Source organism: Salmo trutta, chromosome 1 (genome assembly GCF_901001165.1).
Source record: "Salmo trutta chromosome 1, fSalTru1.1, whole genome shotgun sequence".
In the NCBI taxonomy this organism is placed as follows: Eukaryota; Metazoa; Chordata; class Actinopteri; order Salmoniformes; family Salmonidae; genus Salmo; species Salmo trutta.
Window position 1 is genome coordinate 43,997,635 of NC_042957.1, and position 18,746 is coordinate 44,016,380.

Sequence of the window (18,746 nt, forward strand, 5' to 3'; positions counted from 1 at the left end):
GTCCTGACTTTCAGGACCATTAGTGGGTTGTACTGTAGGTGATACCGCGACCAACCGCTGCATTGGCTTGTAGATTATAGTACAGCAATGGAGGAAGTGGGAGGACGACATACTGCATAGTGGATATTACAGGATAGTAATGGAGGGAAAGGGAGGTGGATGACTTACAGGGGGACGTACTGTACAGCAGGATAGGAATAGTGGTGTCAATGTGTCTGCGTACATATGCATGAGAGTATCTGTGTGCACATCCATGTGTATGTAATATAGGCATACTATATTATGTATATGTGAAAAAGGGTCTGTTTTTATGTGTGTTTGTGAGAGAGAGATTGTGTGTGTGTTAGCTGTTGATTGCTGCAGTGACTGATAGGAACAGCCAAGGGTGTGTCTGGCGGTCTGTGAGGGATCATGGGGGGTCAACGTCCTCTAACCTATGACCTCTAACCCTTATGACTTTGCCAGTCTCAGGGACAGATGGGGCCTCCCCACTCTCAAGCCCTATGAAGGGCCCCTACATAGTCACCTCATAAATCACAACTAACACTATAGGCCACTTCCTTTACACTGAAGCTTTGACTATGGCTTTTCTTCCAAACCAGGGGAGGGGGGGGAGAGGGAGAGGGAGAGGGAGAGGGGGAAGGAGAGGGGGAGAGGGAGAGGGAGATCCTTTGCTCTTCTACAGTGGTTCCCAAAACCAATGTTTCTAAGTATCAAATCTTACAATGGGTATCTGTGATCCATTGTAAGAAACACTGCTACTACGATTGGCACTAGATCAGTCGTTATCGGTGGGATATAACTGACCGGTAAAGACCTGGAATAATTCACCTCGTCATCACCATTCCTCTCCACTTCCTCGTTCCTCTAGAGGAGTTTTATGCTGGCAAACCCCATTTACGCTGGCCAACCCCAAAATGCGCACACGCAGACACGTTACTCAATGCACCATGCTTTAGGGAACACCGTGCTGACTCATTTCAGCTGACTCTAAAAACGCCGCTGTCTGTGTTTTCTCTTGATACCTCGGCTGATGAGTCCTATGCATGCTGACTGCCATGTACGTGTGTTCACGTGTGTTAAATCAGTGTGTTTGTGAGTGAGTTTATACTATTTACATGCGTCATCAATGTTTCATCCGTGCGAGTATGTTCTCTAAATGTGTATGACTGTTGAATGAATCTATGTTAATGTTTTGGGCTTTTGTATGTTAGGACGGTCATGTTTTATTTATGTGGGCCTAAAGGAAAATGTGTTTATGTAATGTTTGCATTGTTTGTGTGTGTAAACATGTTGGTGTTTGTGTGCGTATACATGGTAGATATCCAGCACTCATGGGGGGGGGGGGGGGGGGGGGGTAGTATACAGCCTACTGTAGCTAGAGAGGAGCACTAGCTAACCAGCCTAGCTATCCTTGGATATTAATAACCCACCACACACAAGCACACACACACGGTCACAATTACGCAAGCACACATACATACATTCGATGACCCCTCTCTTCCCATGGCTGACACAATTTCAGCACACCATACATTTCATACAGTGTAGGCACTTATGGAAGCCATGCCGATTGAGGGTAGAAGAGATGCTGCAGAGAGAGTCAGATATGCACTAGTTATATAAACTGAACAGAAATATGAACACAACATGTAAAGTGTTGGTCCCATGTTTCATGAGCTGAAATAAAAGATCCCAGAAATGTTCCATATGCACAAAAAGCTTATTTCTCTCAAATGCTGCGCAGCAAATTTAAATGTCCACCAGAGCTGTGCCAGAGAATTTAATGTTAATTTCTCTACCATAAGCCGCCTCCAACATCGTTTTAGAGAATTTGGCAGTACGTCCAACCCGGCCTCACAACCACAGGCCATGTGCATGGCGTTGTGTGGGTGTTGTGGGTTTGCTGATGTCAACGTTGTGAACAGTGGGCTTCATGGTGGTGGTGGGGTTATGGTATGGGCAGGCATAAGCTACGGACAACGAACACAATTGCATTTTATCGATGGCAATCTGAATGCACAGAGACGAGAGATCCTGAGACACATTGTCGTGCCATTCATCCACTGCCATCAACTCATGTTTCAGCATGATAATGCACGGCCCCATGCCGCAAGGATCTGTACACAATTCCTGGAAGCTGAAAATGTCCCAGTTCTTCCATAGCCTGCATACTCACCAGACATGTCACCCATTGAGCATGTTTGGGATGCTCTGGATTGACATGTATGCACTGGATCGACATCAGCGTGTTCCAGTTCTCGCAATATCCAGCAACTTCGCACAGCCATTGAAGAGGTGTGGGACAACAGTCCACAGGCCACAATCAACAGCCGATCAACTCTATGTGAAGGAGATGTGTTGCGCTGCATGAGGCAAATGGTGGTCACGCCAGATAAGGACTGGTTTTCTGATCCACGCCCCTAGCTTTTTTTTTTAAGATATCTGTGACCAACAGATGCATATCTGATTTCCTGTCATGTGAAATCCATAGATTAGGTCCTAATTAATTAATTTCAATTGACTGATTTCCTTATATGAACTGTAACTCAGTAAAATCTTTGAAATTGCTGCATGTTGGGCTTTATATTTTTGTCCAGTATACAGTATTATTCAGACATACACTGGGGCAGGCCGAATAGGTTAAAGAAACATTGGGTAAGAAAAGGTCAGAGATGCACAAGAACTTTGGTTCTGAGATACTGCGCAAACCTTGTCCTACCCCTGTAATTGCTTATTTATTATGGGTTGCTAGTCACATGCGTGAAATACAACAGGTGTAGACTTTACCGTGAAATGTTTACTTACGAGCCCTTTCCCAACAATGCAGAGTACATTAAAAAATTTTTTAAATAGAAACAAATGTGCAAAAAAGGAAATAGTAACACAATTAAATAACATTAAGGAGATTACATACAATGAGATGTGAATTAACGAGGACGCTGAACACACCTCAATTCAAACTGTTAGAATTTCTTTTGAAATTGACAAATTGAAACAGCCTATAGATAATTAGCGTATCTGACAAGTATAAAGAAATGCGTGTCGGAAACATAACTCTGTCATATTTTTTCCCCCCGTACTGTCCTGATCCCGCAACAGATCTATAACCCCAGAACTTTCCTGCTCATCCAGATAAAAATCACTCTGGTTCCATGCAAACTTTTAGCCGCAGAAATCAGAAATAACTTCCTGAGTTAACTTCTCCTCTGTCTGTCCCCACTCTGCGTGGGAGTAGCCATAGCAACTGCTCCGTTTGACTGCTGCTCAGCGCTCATGAGACAGCCGCCTGCATAGTGCACACCGCTGATAACAACCACATTACGACATTTTGGCAATGAAGGCAGCCTTTCTAGTTACCCAGAGTCAGATGAATTTATGGACATGTGCAAATGCGTATATCTCTGCGTGCATCTGCGGTAAAGTAGTGACTGGCTACAACTGGAGCAAGGAGCGAGAGTGCGCCGACGGAAGGGGGAGGGGATCATTTATTTGTATTAAGTAAACTATTTTAGGCCTACTGTCAGTTCCTGTGGAATGTCAATCCTGTCCTGTCCCGAATTTGACTCTGGAACTTCATTCCCATTCCTGCCGGAATCCAGCAGGCCCCGCTAGACCCGCAGGCGTCTTGTTCCTGTGTCAATCTCTAGTGTGTGCGTGTGTTTTGCGTGTGTGAGTGGTTTGCATATACAGTGGGGTCTGAAATTATTGACACCCTTGATAAAGATGTGCAGAAATGACTGTATAAAATACATCGTTCAAATACTGAGATATATTGTATGCTCAAAAAACAAGTAGAACTTTTTTTCTTAAAGATCAGGGTCAAATTGATTGACACCCCTGTTTTCAATACCATTCAGTACCTCACCTTGCGAGGATTTTGACACTGAGCCTTTTTCTAAAATGTTTTATGAGTTCATCCAAACAGAAGCCTTTCAGATCCTTTGTCTGCGCTTACTGTATGGACTTCAATTCAAAACACAGGCTTTTCAAAGGATTTTAAGTCCGGAGACCGAGATGGCCAAATAGCTCTATTTTCATGTCATCCAACAAATGTAAATGTAAACAGCATTGGCACTTGGATTGGAACCGGTGCTTTGGTTAGATAACATGAAAATAGAGCTCTTTGGTTACGCACACCAGTGGAGGGTTTGTCGTCGAAATGAGAATGCATGAGCAGAAAAGAACCCCCATACCTACTGTAAAATATGGTGGTGGTGGTGGGTCTTTGATATTATGGGACTGTTTTGCTTCCACTGGTCCTGGGGCCTTTATTAAGGTCAACAGCATTAAGAACTTTACCCAGTACTAGGACATTGTTTGTCTCTGTCAGGAGGCTGACACTTGGCAGCAAGTGGATCTTCCAGCAGGACGATAACCCCAAACACACATCAAAATCCACAAAGAAATGGTTAAATGGCCACAAAAATCAACATTTTGCAATGGCGTCTCGTTCTCCGGCCTTGATACCCATTGAAAATCTGTGGATTGAATTGAAGAAAAGGAAAGCAGGGCAGTCCATAAGCGCAGACAAAGGATTTCAAGGACCTAGAAGGATTTTGTATGGAGGAACGGTCTTTATTTATTTTTTTAAATGTTCACCTTTATTTAACCAGGTAGGCCAGTTGAGAACAAGTTCTCATTTACAACTGCGACCTGGCCAAGATAAAGCAAAGCAGTGCGACACAAACAACAACACAGAGTTACACATGGAATAAACAAGCGTACAGTCAATAACACAATAGAAAAGTCTATATACAGTGTGTGCAAATGAGGTAAGATTAGGGAGGTAAGGCAACAAATAGGCCGCAGTGTCAAAGTAATTACAATTTAGCAATAAACACTGGACTGATAGATGTGCAGAAGATGAATGTGCAAGTAGAGATACTGGTGTGCAAAGGAGAAAAAAAGAATAACAATATGGGGATGAGGTAGTTGAATGGGCTATTTACAGATGGGCTATGTACAGGTGCAATGATCTGTGAGCCGCTCTGACAGCTGATGCTTAAAGTTAGTGAGGGAGATATGAATCTCCAGGTTCAGTGATTTTTGCAATTCGTTCCAGTCATTGGCAGCAGAGAACTGGAAGGAAAGGCGGCCAAAGTAGGAATTAGCTTTGGGGGTGACCAGTGAAATATACCTGCTGGAGCACATACTAATATCCATCCCAATTTGTTTTCCAACTCATAAAACATTTTCAAAAAAAGCTCAGTGCCTTGCAAGGTGAGATACTGAAAACAGGGGTGTCACTAATTTTGACACCTACCTCTTTTGAAAAATACTTTTACTGTTTAAGCAAAATAAATTTCTCGCTGAGCAATTCTTAGTATAAAATAATCAAATTTCCTAACTTTGAACACACAAAATAGCTCAGTATTTGAATTATTTTAGACATATTTGCTCATCTTTATCAAGTGTGTCACCCCACTGTATGTGTGAGTAGGTGCCTGCGCATGCATGTGTCTGGGTCAACACATACAGTTGAAGTCGAAAGTTTACATACACCTTAGCCAAATACATTTAAACTCAGTTTTTCACAATTCCTGACATTTAATCCCAGTACAAATTCCCTGTCTTAGGTCAGTTAGGATCACCACTTTATTTTAAGAATGTGAAATGTCAGAATAATAGTAGAGAGAATGATTTATTTCAGCTTTTATTTCTTTCATCACATTCCCAGTGGGTCAGAAGTTTACATACACTCAATTAGTATTTGGTAGCATTGCCTTTAAATTGTTTAACTTGGGTCAAATGTTTCGGGTGGCCTTCCACACGCTTCCCACAATAAGTTGGGTGAATTGTGGCCCATTCCTCCTGACAGAGCTGGTGTAACTGAGTCAGGTTTGTCGGCCTCCTTGCTCGCACACGCCTTTTCAGTTCTGCCCACACATTTTCTATAGGATTGAGGTCAGGGCTTTGTGATAGCCACTCCAATACCTTGACTTTGTTGTCCTTAAGCCATTTTGCCACAACTTTGGAAGTATGCTTGGGGTAATGTCCATTTGGAAGACCCATTTGCATCCAAGCTTTTTGCAAGCCTTCCCCTTTTTCCTCCAAATATAACGATGGTCATTATGGCCAAGCAGTTCTATTTTTGTTTTATCAGACCAGAGGACGTTTCTCCAAAAAGTACGATCTTTGTCACCATGTGCAGTTACAAACCGTAGTCAGACTTTTTTATGGCGGTTTTGGAGCAGTGGCTTCTTCCTTGCTGAGCGGCCTTTCAAGTTAAGTCGATATAGGACTTGTTTTACTGTGGATATAGATACTTTTGTACCTATATCAAATAATTTTATAACATTTTTGTACCTAATGCAAATAATTTTATAACATTTTTGACATGCATTTTTCTGGATTATTTTGTTGTTAGTCTGTCTCTCACTGTTCAAATAAACCTACCATTAAAATTATAGACTGATCATTTCTTTGTCAGTGGGCAAACTTACAAAATCAGCAGGGGATCAAATACTTTTTCCCTCACTGTAGCTTTCTATGTTTGTCTCTCTCCTCTCTCACACACTGATACAAATCCACCGAGATACACACACACAGATGCACTGGTATACACACAAGCCCCATGATTCAATGAACGAGTGTATGGCTATGTAAAGGGGACCTATGGGGTGTAACCTACTTAGTAGGGCGTTTTTCATAATGTATGAGCGAGATGGAAAGCGGCGAGCATCGACGAGGCATCTTCATCCGCTTCCTCTCGCTTTGATCTAGCCCTCCCCCGCTCCCTGTCTCTCTTTCCTCCTTTCTCGCCGTCACTCTCTCTCTCTTTCTGTATCCTTTGAACGTGTTCTACCCAGTGCATTGTGCTAAAGCTCAGGGTAGAGCCCGCTGAAGCTCATATTCCCAGGTGGGATCTGTGAGCGGCAAGACGGATGTAGCCATGCCTTTATGCATGTTATTCCTTCTCAAGAAAGGACAGATGGGTGGGTTGGTATATGGATGGAGGGGTGAATGGATATATTTGAATAATTTGAGCATGACAGCCATATATACCAAATACAGGAGCTGCTGGAAAGTAATACGTGGTCTGAATCCACTTCATCTTGTTCTGGTTTCCTGTTTTGTGCCTGTAAGGGTACTTCATCATGTTTTAGAGGTTTGATAATAGTGCTCTGGTGCACTTATCACGGCAGTCTCGTTCTTGTCCCAGACCTTCACCAAGTATCTCTAAAAGGCCTCTTCATCTACCCCCCCCTCCCTTCCTCTCCTCTCCTCTCCTCGCCCTTCTAACACAAACATGTCTGAAAGCCCAGCGGTGTTTGGCTGTTTTACGACGGGGGCCTAGCGTGTGTGTGTGTGTGTGTGTGTGTGTGGGCCGACTTCACAAGGGGGGGTGGGGGCCTGACGGCGGTGGAGCACTATGCAGGAGATCACACATACGCACGCAAACACGCACGCGCACACACTCCTGTCGACGGAGGGCTTCACAAGGTGAGGCCTGACGGCAGAAGGAGCAGCACTATGCGGGAGATCTATAAAAGTCCCCTGACCCTGTAAAAACGGGCCCTCGTGCACCCAACGCCCCCCTCGCTGGGGCCAGGGCAGAACAAATGCCTCTCAGACGGCTACTGACAGACATGACAGACCGGGAGGGAGAAAAAGGCACTCAAATGATGTTTTCAACTTTCAGACAGCTCCGGTCCAGACTCCAAGAACAGTAAACGGTTCACTCCTTTGGCACGTCAATGTCAGATGGGTGAAAGAGATGGAAGCAAAGCTGTCAGTTGTGAACTACAATTACAGCGCATAGTAGTGGATGGCCTTACAGACACTGTAGCTAGTTGCTACGGTGTGTAGCAAAGCAAGGGGTTTTGGGTTTATATAAGACATGTTTTACAACATCAGCATTGAAAGGCAGAACTAGGTTACTCTTCCCACCCTCCCACCTCTCTTGGAAGGTTGCATAAGCTCGTCTCCGTCTCCTGTTTATTGAGGAGCGGAGAGAGAGGTTCAGACGGACGCCGTTAATGAGCCTCGGCATCTCTGATGATGATTCACCCCACAACGGGAGGAGGGAGGCGGGGGTAGAGAGCAGGAGGCTGGGGGGGGGGGAGCCGTGCTCCTAGTTGAAAACATTAGCGTTAACAAGTTAACTAGAGAGGACCCGGGCTCTGTTTTTCCCACGCTGTCTACGTAGAGATGAGCCCGGGCAAAAATCAACGCCACCCCACTGAATATGCATTTGTACCCCTGTGTCTCTGTCTCTGAATATGCAGCAGTGAGTGAATCTCTATCTAACCCTTGTCTCTGTCTCTCTCTGTCTGTCTGTCTGTCTCTGTTTCTGAAGGAGGAAGGTTGCCAGTCTGCTACAGGTGCGTTGCCGAGACTGAAAGTGAGTCCTCCTCGGCGACAGGGGTTGACCTGGGACAACCCGGGTTACGGTGAGAACTAAAACCAGCCGTCGTCATAACGATCCTCCTTCTCCTCCTCCACTCCGTCGTGTTGTTGTCTGAGCTCCGCTGAGTCACTGGAGAGAGAAAAGCTGTTATCATCCAATCCTCCCAAGGCCTGAGAAGTCTATCCAATCCTGAACAAGGGATCTGGAGTCCATTGGTGCCAGATGATTCTGCCTAGCGACCTCCCTTAGTATTTATGTAATTGGTGTTTCATTCATGGTATAAAGCTTAGTGGCCTACTCTAAGCTGTATCTATCTCAGTGGGACACTCTTCACAACAAGGCAGAGGACCAGCCTTTGGAAGAGAATAGCCTATACATTTCTCTGAAGCGTCCACCTGGAATATCAACGTAACCGAACAGCTCCATATCACACACCTACACAAATACGCACCGTTGTTGTCCACCGTCACCCACCACCACTTCTTAATTCATTGGATTACGTCGTCACCGGCGGTTGAGGTTGGGGGATGTAGACCGACATCACCACGGATACCTACAGGAGACTCTTTGGACTCGGCTCAAGGTCTGCCGAGCAGAACATGGCGGGCAAGGGTAACCCCTGCCACCCCCCGGGGGGGCCAGGGAGTGCGGGGGGCCCCACTGTCTCTGTGGGGGGATTCCCCATGCCTCACTACTCCTACTTCTTCCCCCACATGCTGGGGGGGCTGTCCCCTCCCACCCTCTCCGGGCTGCCTGTCAGCGGATACAGCACCCCGTCGCCAGCCAGTAAGTACCCAATCACGCTGCAGTATTCTGTTGGTGTATGTTGACATTAGTGATTGATTAGAAAGGTTGTCGGGTACTACTGATTGGCATTTGGTTGGTTGGTTGATGCTGTTGGCACAATGACTGACTTGATCCATCTTATATTTGTACCAAAAATCAGCATTTGAAGTTTGACAAAGTTGGATCAATTCGGGGGAAAACGCAGGAAGTAAAAAATGAGCTACACAAGTTTTAACTTGGCTGTGTACGTTGAGTACTTTCCAGCATCTCCTGTGTTACTGTCATGCTATATGACTTAATCAGATCAAAGTGGATTGGAGTCTATATAGAACTGGATTCCACATTAGAGGTTTTGTTGGTGTGGCACCATAGCCTTGACTAGTTGCTCCTGGCATTCTGGATCCGGGCCAGTTGCCATGCGGCGATGTGTCGAACTGAGCGAGCGGATTGGTCTGATCTCAATGAGGCAGCTCGAATAACCAACAGAATGTTCCTGGGCACAATGCCTGAGGAGTTGTGTGTCCTCGCTTGAACTGGCGGGTGGGCGCTCTCTCTGTGTGTACATGTGTGTTCATGCGTTAATGGAGGAAGTGTGATTTTGTGAAGAGTGAGAATAAGGTGTGGTTGTTGTAGCAGGACACTTGAAGCAGTTGTGATGGTAGTTTTTTAAATTGTTTTATTTTTATTTCACCTTTATTTAACAAGTCAGTTAAGAACAAATTCTTATTTTCAATGACAGCCTAGGAACAGTAACCGAAAGGTTGCTAGATCGAATCCCCGAGCTGACGAGGTAAAAATCTGTCGTTCTGCCCCTTAACTGCCTTGTTCAGGGGCAGAACGACAGATTTTTACCTCGTCAGCTCGGGGATTCGATCTAGCAACCTTTCGGTTACTGGCCCAACGCGCTAACCACTAGGCTACCTGCCGCCCCACCTGGAGTAAGGGAATATTGACAGGTAGGTGGATGTGATATGGGGCCACCCATCCATTCTACAAACATTATTTGATAAAGGTCTCATATATCAACGTTAACGTTAATATTAATTTCTACCAATAAACTGTCCAATCACAGCCAAGCTTACATCCGCTCTGTCCCAGCATGCCTTGCTGGGTGGCATCCTGGCCCCCTCTCCTTTCCTCTTCCTCTCCTAAATCTCTTCCCATGTCTGTATGGGGAAAAATTTCAAAGCAGCTAATGTCTCTGTCCCTCCACCCACCATGTCCCACCCCTTGTGGCTTCCATTCCCCAGATCCAGGCTGGAGCTCAGTCGACAGACAGACAGACAGACAGACAGACAGACAGACAGACAGACAGACAGACAGACAGACAGACAGACAGACAGCAGAGCCTAGAGTACAACAGCCTGTCAGAGCAGAGGGGCTCCCTGCTTTCCTGTGTGTGTGTGTGTGTGTGTGTGTGTGTGTGTGTGTGTGTGTGTGTGTGTGCAGAGATGGAGTGTGTTCTTCTGCCTGCCTGTCTGGCTGGCTGATGAGCGTGCTCCTCTCTTGGTGCTGAGAGACTAATCCACAGCTCCTGCATAGTGTTCGCTGACGAACAGCCCTCCCTCGCCGCCAGGGGCTAATTATTACACAGCCCCCCGCCACGTTTGGAGATGGCCTGGGTGAGCAGTCATGCGGGACGGGGACTCTCCGGAGATGAGAGGAGCTGGCGGGGGATGGAAGGGGACTGCGATATACACAGCCCACATGCTGTGTTTGAGGAAGCACTGTGGGGGGAGAGGGGATGAGAAGCAGCAGTCGCGTGTCCTACATAGAGACGTTCATTATCATTTGAAGATGTTTTGAAGATCATTTGAAGATGAGGCAAAGCTGTGTGTGTGTGTGTGTGTGTGTGTGTGTGTGTGTGTGTGTGTGTGTGTGTGTGTGTGTGAGAAGATGGAGTAAGTTTAAAAAATATATATATATATATATATATTTCACCGTTATTTAACCAGGTAGGCCAGTTCCGAACAAGTTCTCATTTACAACTGCGACCTGGCCAAGCTAAAGCAAAGCAGTGCGACACAAACAACAACAGAGTTACACATGGAATAAACAAACATACAGTCAATAACACAATAGAAAAAGTCTATATACAGTGTGTGCAAATGGCGTAAGGAGGCAAGGCAATAAATAGGCCGTAGTAGCGAAGTAACGACAATTTAGTAAATTAACACTGGAGTGATAGATGTGCAGATGATGATGTGCAAGTAGAAATACTGGTGTGCAAGAAAGTAAATTTAAAACAATATGGGGATGAGGTAGGTAGTTGGATGGGATATTTACAGGTGGGCTGTGTACAGATGCAGCAATCGGTAAGCTGCTCAGATAGCTGATGTTTAAAGTTAGTGAGGGAATAATATATCGCTAACTTCAGAGATTTTTGCAATTCGTTCCAGTCATTGGCAGCAGAGAACTGGAAGGAAAGGCGGCCAAAGGAGGTGTTGGCTTTGGGGATGACCAGTGAGATATACCTGCTGGAGCGCGTGCTATGGGTGGGTGTTGCTATGGTGACCAGTGAGCTGAGATAAGGCGGGGTTTTACCTAGCAAAGACTTATAGATGACCTGGAGCCAGTGGGTCTGGCGACGAATATGGAGCGAGGGCCAGCCAACGAGAGCATACAGGTCACAGTGGTGGGTAGTATATGGGGCTTTGGTGACAAAACGGATGGAACTGTGATAGACTGCATCCAGTTTGCTGAGTAGAGTGTTGGAGGCTATTTTGTAAATGACATCGCCGAAGTCGAGGATCGGTAGGATAGTCAGTTTTACGAGGGTATGTTTGGCAGCGTGAGTGAAGGAGGCTTTGTTGCAAAATAGGAAGCCGATTCTAGATTTAATTTTGGATTGGAGATGTTTAATATGAGTCTGGAAGGAGAGCTAAAGGCTATCAAACCTGGTCGTCTAGTGCGTTGGGGACAGAGAATAAAAGGAGCAGATTTCTGGGAGTGGTAGGATAGATTCAGGGCATAATGTATGGTAGGGTGCGGGTACAGTGGAGGTAAACCTAGGCATTGAGTGACGATAAGAGAGGTTGCATCTCTGGATGCACTAGTTATGCTGGGTGAGGTCACCGCGTGTGTGGGAGGTGGGACAAAAGAGGTATCTGAGGCATGTTGAGTGGGACTAGGGGGTCCTCAGTGAACTAAAGCAATGATAACTATCCTAAACAACAGTATACAAGGCATATTGACATTAGAGAGAGACATAAGGCGAGGCATAAAGCAATCACAGGTTGACAACAACGGGTAAGACAACAACAGCTAATCAGCTAAGACAACAACAACAGGTTAAAATGGCGATGAATGGGCAGAGAGGGTCAGTTAACTACACACAGGGCCTGAGTTCGAGGCTGGGGCCGACAGATAAATAAACAAAATGGAGTACCATGATTAATGACCAGTCCAGCAGGCATCAGCTATGTAGCCAAGTGATCATAGGGTCCAGTGAACAGCAATAGATGAAACAGGGAAGCCGCTAGGTAGTCGCTACTACACTAGCAAGCGGGAGACACGGCATTCCAATTATTAAAAAAAAATAATAATTAGCAGACCGGGGCTAGTAGAAGCGTCTGCTCCGACGTCCGGCAAAGGCCGGTAGAGGGCACAACTGATGGAATTACGTCGGCAGACCAGTCGTGATGGAACGGCGGGGCTCCATGTCGACAAAGGGTCCAGGCCAGTTGGCAAAAGAGGAATTGTAGCTGGAGAATTTTTGTTTGCGCCTGGCTCGCGGCTAACTGGTGCTAGCTTCGGGACAAGGGCATTAGCCACTATAGCCACTCGGTATCAGCTAGCTAGCAGCGATGATCCGATGCAAAGATCCAGAGCTTACGGCAAGAATCCGGTGATGTAGTGGGTTCTAGTCGTGTTAGTGAAGAGTCCGGGAGGCATCAGCTGTGTAGTCGAGTGATCATAGGGTCCACTGAGCAGGCCGGGAGATGGGCCTGGCTCAAGGCTAGCTTCGGGGCTGGGCCACTCTGTGGCAGCTAGCTAGATGCGATGATCAGGAGTAATTGTCCAGGGCTTACGGCAAGAATCCGGTGTTGTAGTGGATAAAACAGTCCGATATTCTCAGGGTTGATAACGCGCTGTTCAGGCTGGCAAGTATCTTCCAGGTTAAAAGCGGCTGGTGTCTGTGCTAAAGGTAACATCACATCTAACCCCCCCCCTAGCAGTGGCTAACAATGATTAAATAGCTAGTAGCTGGTTAGCTCCTAATGGCTAGCTTGTGATGGAGTTTCTGGCTATAAGGTCTAAAAATAGCAGATCTGTATCACATTGGGTGAGGCGGGTTGCTGGAAGGTATATTTAATTTAAAAATGGAAAAAGATATATATATAAAGAGGGAGTACCCTATATATATATATATATATATATATATATATATATATATATATATATATATATATATACATATATATACAAAAAAGATGAAAAAACTACATTTACACGGGAGAACGACAAACAACGTCTGCACTGCTACGCCATCTTGGAAAGTCTTGCCTCTTTTTGACATGTTGTTGAAAAGACCCTGTCAATCAAAGCCTCAACTGTGGCCATAGAAAGTTGGTTCCACGTGCTAATTGTATTTTCCATAGGTATGGAAATATCACAGGTTCACACCCTCTGCATAAACCACACCTAAAATGTATTACTCAAGAATGTGAAATTGTGGACTTGCCTCTCAAACCCTAGCCGCTCCTCCTCATCCTCTTCCTCCTGTCACACCACCCCATACTATCTATTCTAACCTTGACCCGAGTTATGTCATGTACATTGCGTTAAGGTATCCAATTTCCTGCCAGAATTATTGGTTAAAGCAGGGATTAAGGTCATATTTCCCAATAAACTGGGATAAAAATCTACAATTCCAGGTACATGCCAGTCGAGCGGAGTTCGTTTTCATCACATCTAACCCCCCCCCCTCTCTCTCCTGTTCTGTCTCCCCTCGTAACCGTGGAGATCATCCCCGATTCGCCTCGACAGGGCAAGGAGTGTTAACGCCACCCCGCAAAACACTCCATGACAAAAACCCACACCTCCTACCCCCCCCCCTTTAAAAAGAAAAAAAAACCTCACACCCTCTGTAGTCTGTATAACACCCTCAGCCTCGGAAATGTCAGACTGTTTCCCTCCTTTTTCTCAACTCCCGTTGCCTCCTCTTCCTCCTTTTCTCCTCCCCCCCCTCCCGCCATTGCCAGCCCTGCGGGTATGGCATGCACTTTAAAGTGGGCTAATTGAATGCAAGGGAAGGGCTGGCTGGCTGTGGAGGTTGTGTTCTCCAGGTCCAGACCCCAGTGGGACTGGGGAACGGTTAGCGTGCTAATTACCGATAAGGCCTAGCTGATGTGCCCAGGCTGGGATTAGTTGGAGCAGTAAGCAGTGGCAGAGCTGGATCAGCTAGCCCCAGGGTACTCCCTCTTTCCACACAGCTCATCTTCTCCTTCTCTCTCTCTCTTTCATCACTCCTTACCCTCTTCCTACCCTCTTCCACATGGCTCATCTTCTCTCTCTCTCGCTCTCTCTCTCTCTCTCTCTCTCTCATCACTTCTTTTTTTCTCTTCCCTCTACTTGCAAAGCAGCTGTATTCTCTCACACTTTCTCTCTCTATCCCTCTTTCTTTCTCTTTCTTTCATCACCTCTTTCCTTCGACTTGTTTTTTCCTCACTTGTTTCGTTCTACTCTGTAGTTCTCTGTGATCCCAGTGTAAGGCTCAGCCGAGGGCCAGGTGTAGCGAACGCCACGCAGCTGTGGTGGCGCCAAACGCCCTGTGGTTAGTACGGTGGTTCTGTGTTCTCTGAGTGATGTCAGGAGATATGAGTTGTGTGTGTGCGTGTGTGTGTGTGTGTCTGTCAGATAGGAAGCTGCTAGAGCAACAACAAACACTGCCTGATGCCTCCAGACAGCCCTGTGAGGTTAAACAGGCTTTGTTTTTGAGCCCGTGGTGCTGTTGCCCAACGTGTGATCCGCCTTCTAGTCTTTTACTGTCAGTGTCAATATGCTTTTGGAACTACACGCGTTTACGAGGGTGTTTCCCAGAAAGTTTGTTTGAACAAATCCAAGATCTGTTGCGGAGAGACTTTGATCGCGGCCATTAGACTTACCACTTAGTCATGCAGTGATGGTTCCGATGGTGGTGTGACGCCACTGCCCGTACAGCCGACCCCAGATGACAGCAGGCGTGAAGTCAGCCAGCTAGGCCTCCCGGAGGGATCTTCCACCACCGTGGTGGAACGGGACCCAGGGGAAGTTGGCTAAGGACATGGTGGGTGCATGTGTTGTGGGGGGGGCCCTATTTCATCAGCCCTATTTCATCATCTCCATCGTCACCACGACCAGCTTGGCACGGTTCACATGGATGACACTGCACCCCTCCCCCATCGGCGACTGCATACCAACCCCAGACGGAGCTTTCATCCCGAATCAGACAGGCAGGCGTTGCGGCTACGCTCCTTTCTGTACGCAGCTCTCGTTTTATGCTAATCAGCGCGCCCTCCAGTTTTCAAAGGAGGGAGTTGTCCCTGTAATCCGGGATGGCTCCATTTCGATTTCGTCACCCTTCCTCCCCCCATCGTCCCCCTCCAGAAATACCGGAGTTAAATATAGACCTCCACATTATTAAGCCACAAAGTGTCCCATGTTGAGTACTATAAACCCCCCCCCCCACACACACACACCCCCCCACACCCAACAGCTTCCTCTCCCCTCAAACACCGTCTCCTCTCGCCCTCCCTCCTTTCCTTCCTCCACTGCCACCACACATATGCCTGCAGCAATGCGGCAAAGAGTCGAAAGTACCGTTCACTTTCTTTGGGTTGGTTAATTTTGTTGTTGTCTCTTTCCTCACACATAAAACAACACAAAGCCTGATTTACTAACACAGACAAGCTTGTTGTTGATAGGCTGACCTGCCACATGATATGGTACATTAGAAATGTAAATATGAAAGAAGGCATATGACCACGATGCAAATGCAGGTGTGCCTTTTTTGTTTAGTGTGTTTTGCCATGTTTAAATTAGGTTTAATGTCTACTGCAAAAATGATATTAATAGTAATAATAATACTATATTTAAATGATCTCAAAGTGCTACAGTGAGTGTAAAATGAATAAAAAGTAAAGATGGAGACAAAATAATGACACAACTAGACTGACATAAAGAACACAGCTGACTCTACAAGTGTCCCATCTGTACAATGACCCGACTTTGTGAACTGTATCCTACCCACTTCCCAGCTACATTCGCTAACACTTTACATTAAGAAATGCTTATGTGCTGAATGCAGTTTGTATGGGTTAATGTAGAAATATGACTCTGATACAGTTGACCTTGCCATGTTTACCTCCGTCTCTTTGTCTCTCCTACCCTCCCTCTTCTCTCCTCCTCTCTGCTCACCCTGGTGTGAAGGGAGACGGTTTGTTATCGCTGTTAATGACTGTGCTGCCTCCACAGGTCCCGCTGATACAGACACCTACTTAACACACACGAATGAACGCGCCCGCACGCACGCACGCACGCGCGCGCACACACACACACACACACATTCAAACACACACACCCTGCCTCGGAGGTCCCGCTGATCCAAACACCTACTTAACGCAGCAAGCACTTCGTTAAACCCCCCCCCGGTCGTTCAATTCAACCTCCCTCTTCCATTCCCCTTTAATCTGCTCAGCGTTCAATGTATCGACGCTCCCGCGTGCAGCTAGATTACAGCACAACCCTATGGGCCCTGGTCAAAAGTAGTGTACGACATAGGAAAGAGGGTGCCATTTGGGCCGCTGTAACACAAGCCCCAACAGAGTGTCAAGCTAGGAGGATGCTTATTGGTTTTCAAATGATTAAAGGAATGTTATGATTTGACTTCTTTTGTAGTTTGTGCTAATGTGACCAATGGGGTTCAACCCTAGAACCACCTCCTGCAACAATAGCTATTGGCTTATGTGTTCATATCATTATCAAGATTGCTGGGAAGAAGATACAGACAGGTGTACAGCAACTCTTGGAGGACAATGAAAGTCAATTTAAAAAAAAGCGTCTTTATTGTTACAATTACAACCCAACGCTGGAATTGTTTTTACTTGTGACAATGACAACACTCCTCCAAGAGCTCCTGAATCTCCTCTCTACTTCAGTTTGCTCCTCAATGCATGCACCTTGGTTGACGGCAGCGGCGCGCTCCCTTCCCTTTACACGTACAAACAGACATTGTTGAAGGTAAGGAGCCAAGTGGACAAGGTCTGGTCCTTCGACCGGATAGCATGTTTTCAACCCTGTCCTCAGCCTCGCTCTCCGACAGGCCTGGTGTACGTCTGCAAACCGTTTTGGTCCTCACTTCTTCTGAAGGTGTGAGTTGGCTCTGGCATTGCAGCTCCACCCGAGCCCAGACAATGTCTGGCACAACAGAGGTGTTGGAGAGCTGTCGACACGCACGTACGGACTCACTCTCGATCTATCTCTTCTCTCTCTCTCGCTCTCTCTCGCTCTCTCAGTGGCTGTCTGCATGGCTGTACGTCTCATATCGCTATGGTGTTTTACATTGTTGCATTGCGTGTCGGGAGCTGCCAGTCCCTGTGTTCCTGTCCACGTCACCACAGTGATCGTCTCTGACCAAGCTCCATTTCGATTGGTCCACCTTTGGCAGGCACCGACCGGGACATGCCCAACCGGTGGTTTGTCTTCTGGAGGGTTGCTGTGACGTCTGTCGACTCGCAGACCGCTCACCTCTAATCGCTGCCAAGGGCTGCATGGCGCATGTTGAGGACAAAGAAAATTGTTTTAATTGGAGGGGAATAACTCTGACAAGTGAGATTGTGAAGTTTACCAAGTTTGGGGATTTTCTCCATCACAGTTTTAACAGTGTTAGTTATATATGCTAACCACACCGCTTGCGTTGCAAAACAGATTTACACACGCATGTTATTCAATCATTTCATCTAAACTGCTCGCGAGCATCTGCTTAGCCAGGTGCTAAAACAGAACTTAGTTAAATTTTTTACGCTTGATGCGCTGCAAGTCCCACCTCTCCTATCTCCTCATTGGTTTTTAGGAGCTTATACCCATGTGTGGGGATTGAAAGATGAACTGAGGTCCACACTCCAGTCCAGTTGGTGGTGGTAATGCACCTTAAAGTTGGTTGCCAAGCGACATATAAAGTCCACAGAAGAAGACTACTACTACTACTAATACTACTGGAGGAGAGATTACTAGAAACTAACTAGGTTTCCCCTTTTATCTGTGGATTAAATTTCAGAGTAGAGAACACACGATTTTGTGCGACTCAATATAGATCAAAATTCTACAAAGATCCAGAAAAAAGGACCTTGTTCATTTCCGGTAAAATAACAACCCAATGTTTTTATCCCAGGACAAATTAGCTAGCAACAGCAAGCTAGCTAGCTAAATGTCCATGAATGTTTCACGTGTTTCGACCTGTCCCCAAATGAATATAGTTGGTTCAGAGTTCGTTTTGATATTTCGACCGGCGTGTCTTGATCTCGCGTCTGGTACGGATGGACAAAATCAACATGTGCGCGATGGCGGACGCAAGCGCGTCCCCGGTCTAGACAGCATGTTAGTCGTTGTTCACTGTCTTAAAGGCATC

The 18,746-nt window shown here is 46.2% G+C and overlaps 1 protein-coding gene across 1 annotated transcript in view; it reads left to right on the forward strand.

Moving 5' to 3' along the window:
- Positions 1-18,746, forward strand: part of LOC115196684 (retinoic acid receptor alpha) — a 173,903-nt gene that overhangs the window by 65,272 nt on the left and 89,885 nt on the right. The window contains exon 3 of the mRNA XM_029757519.1: positions 8,303-9,139. Coding sequence (XP_029613379.1) covers positions 8,953-9,139 — 187 coding nt within the window. The 5' untranslated portion in view covers positions 8,303-8,952. The remainder of the gene's footprint in view (positions 1-8,302; positions 9,140-18,746) is intronic.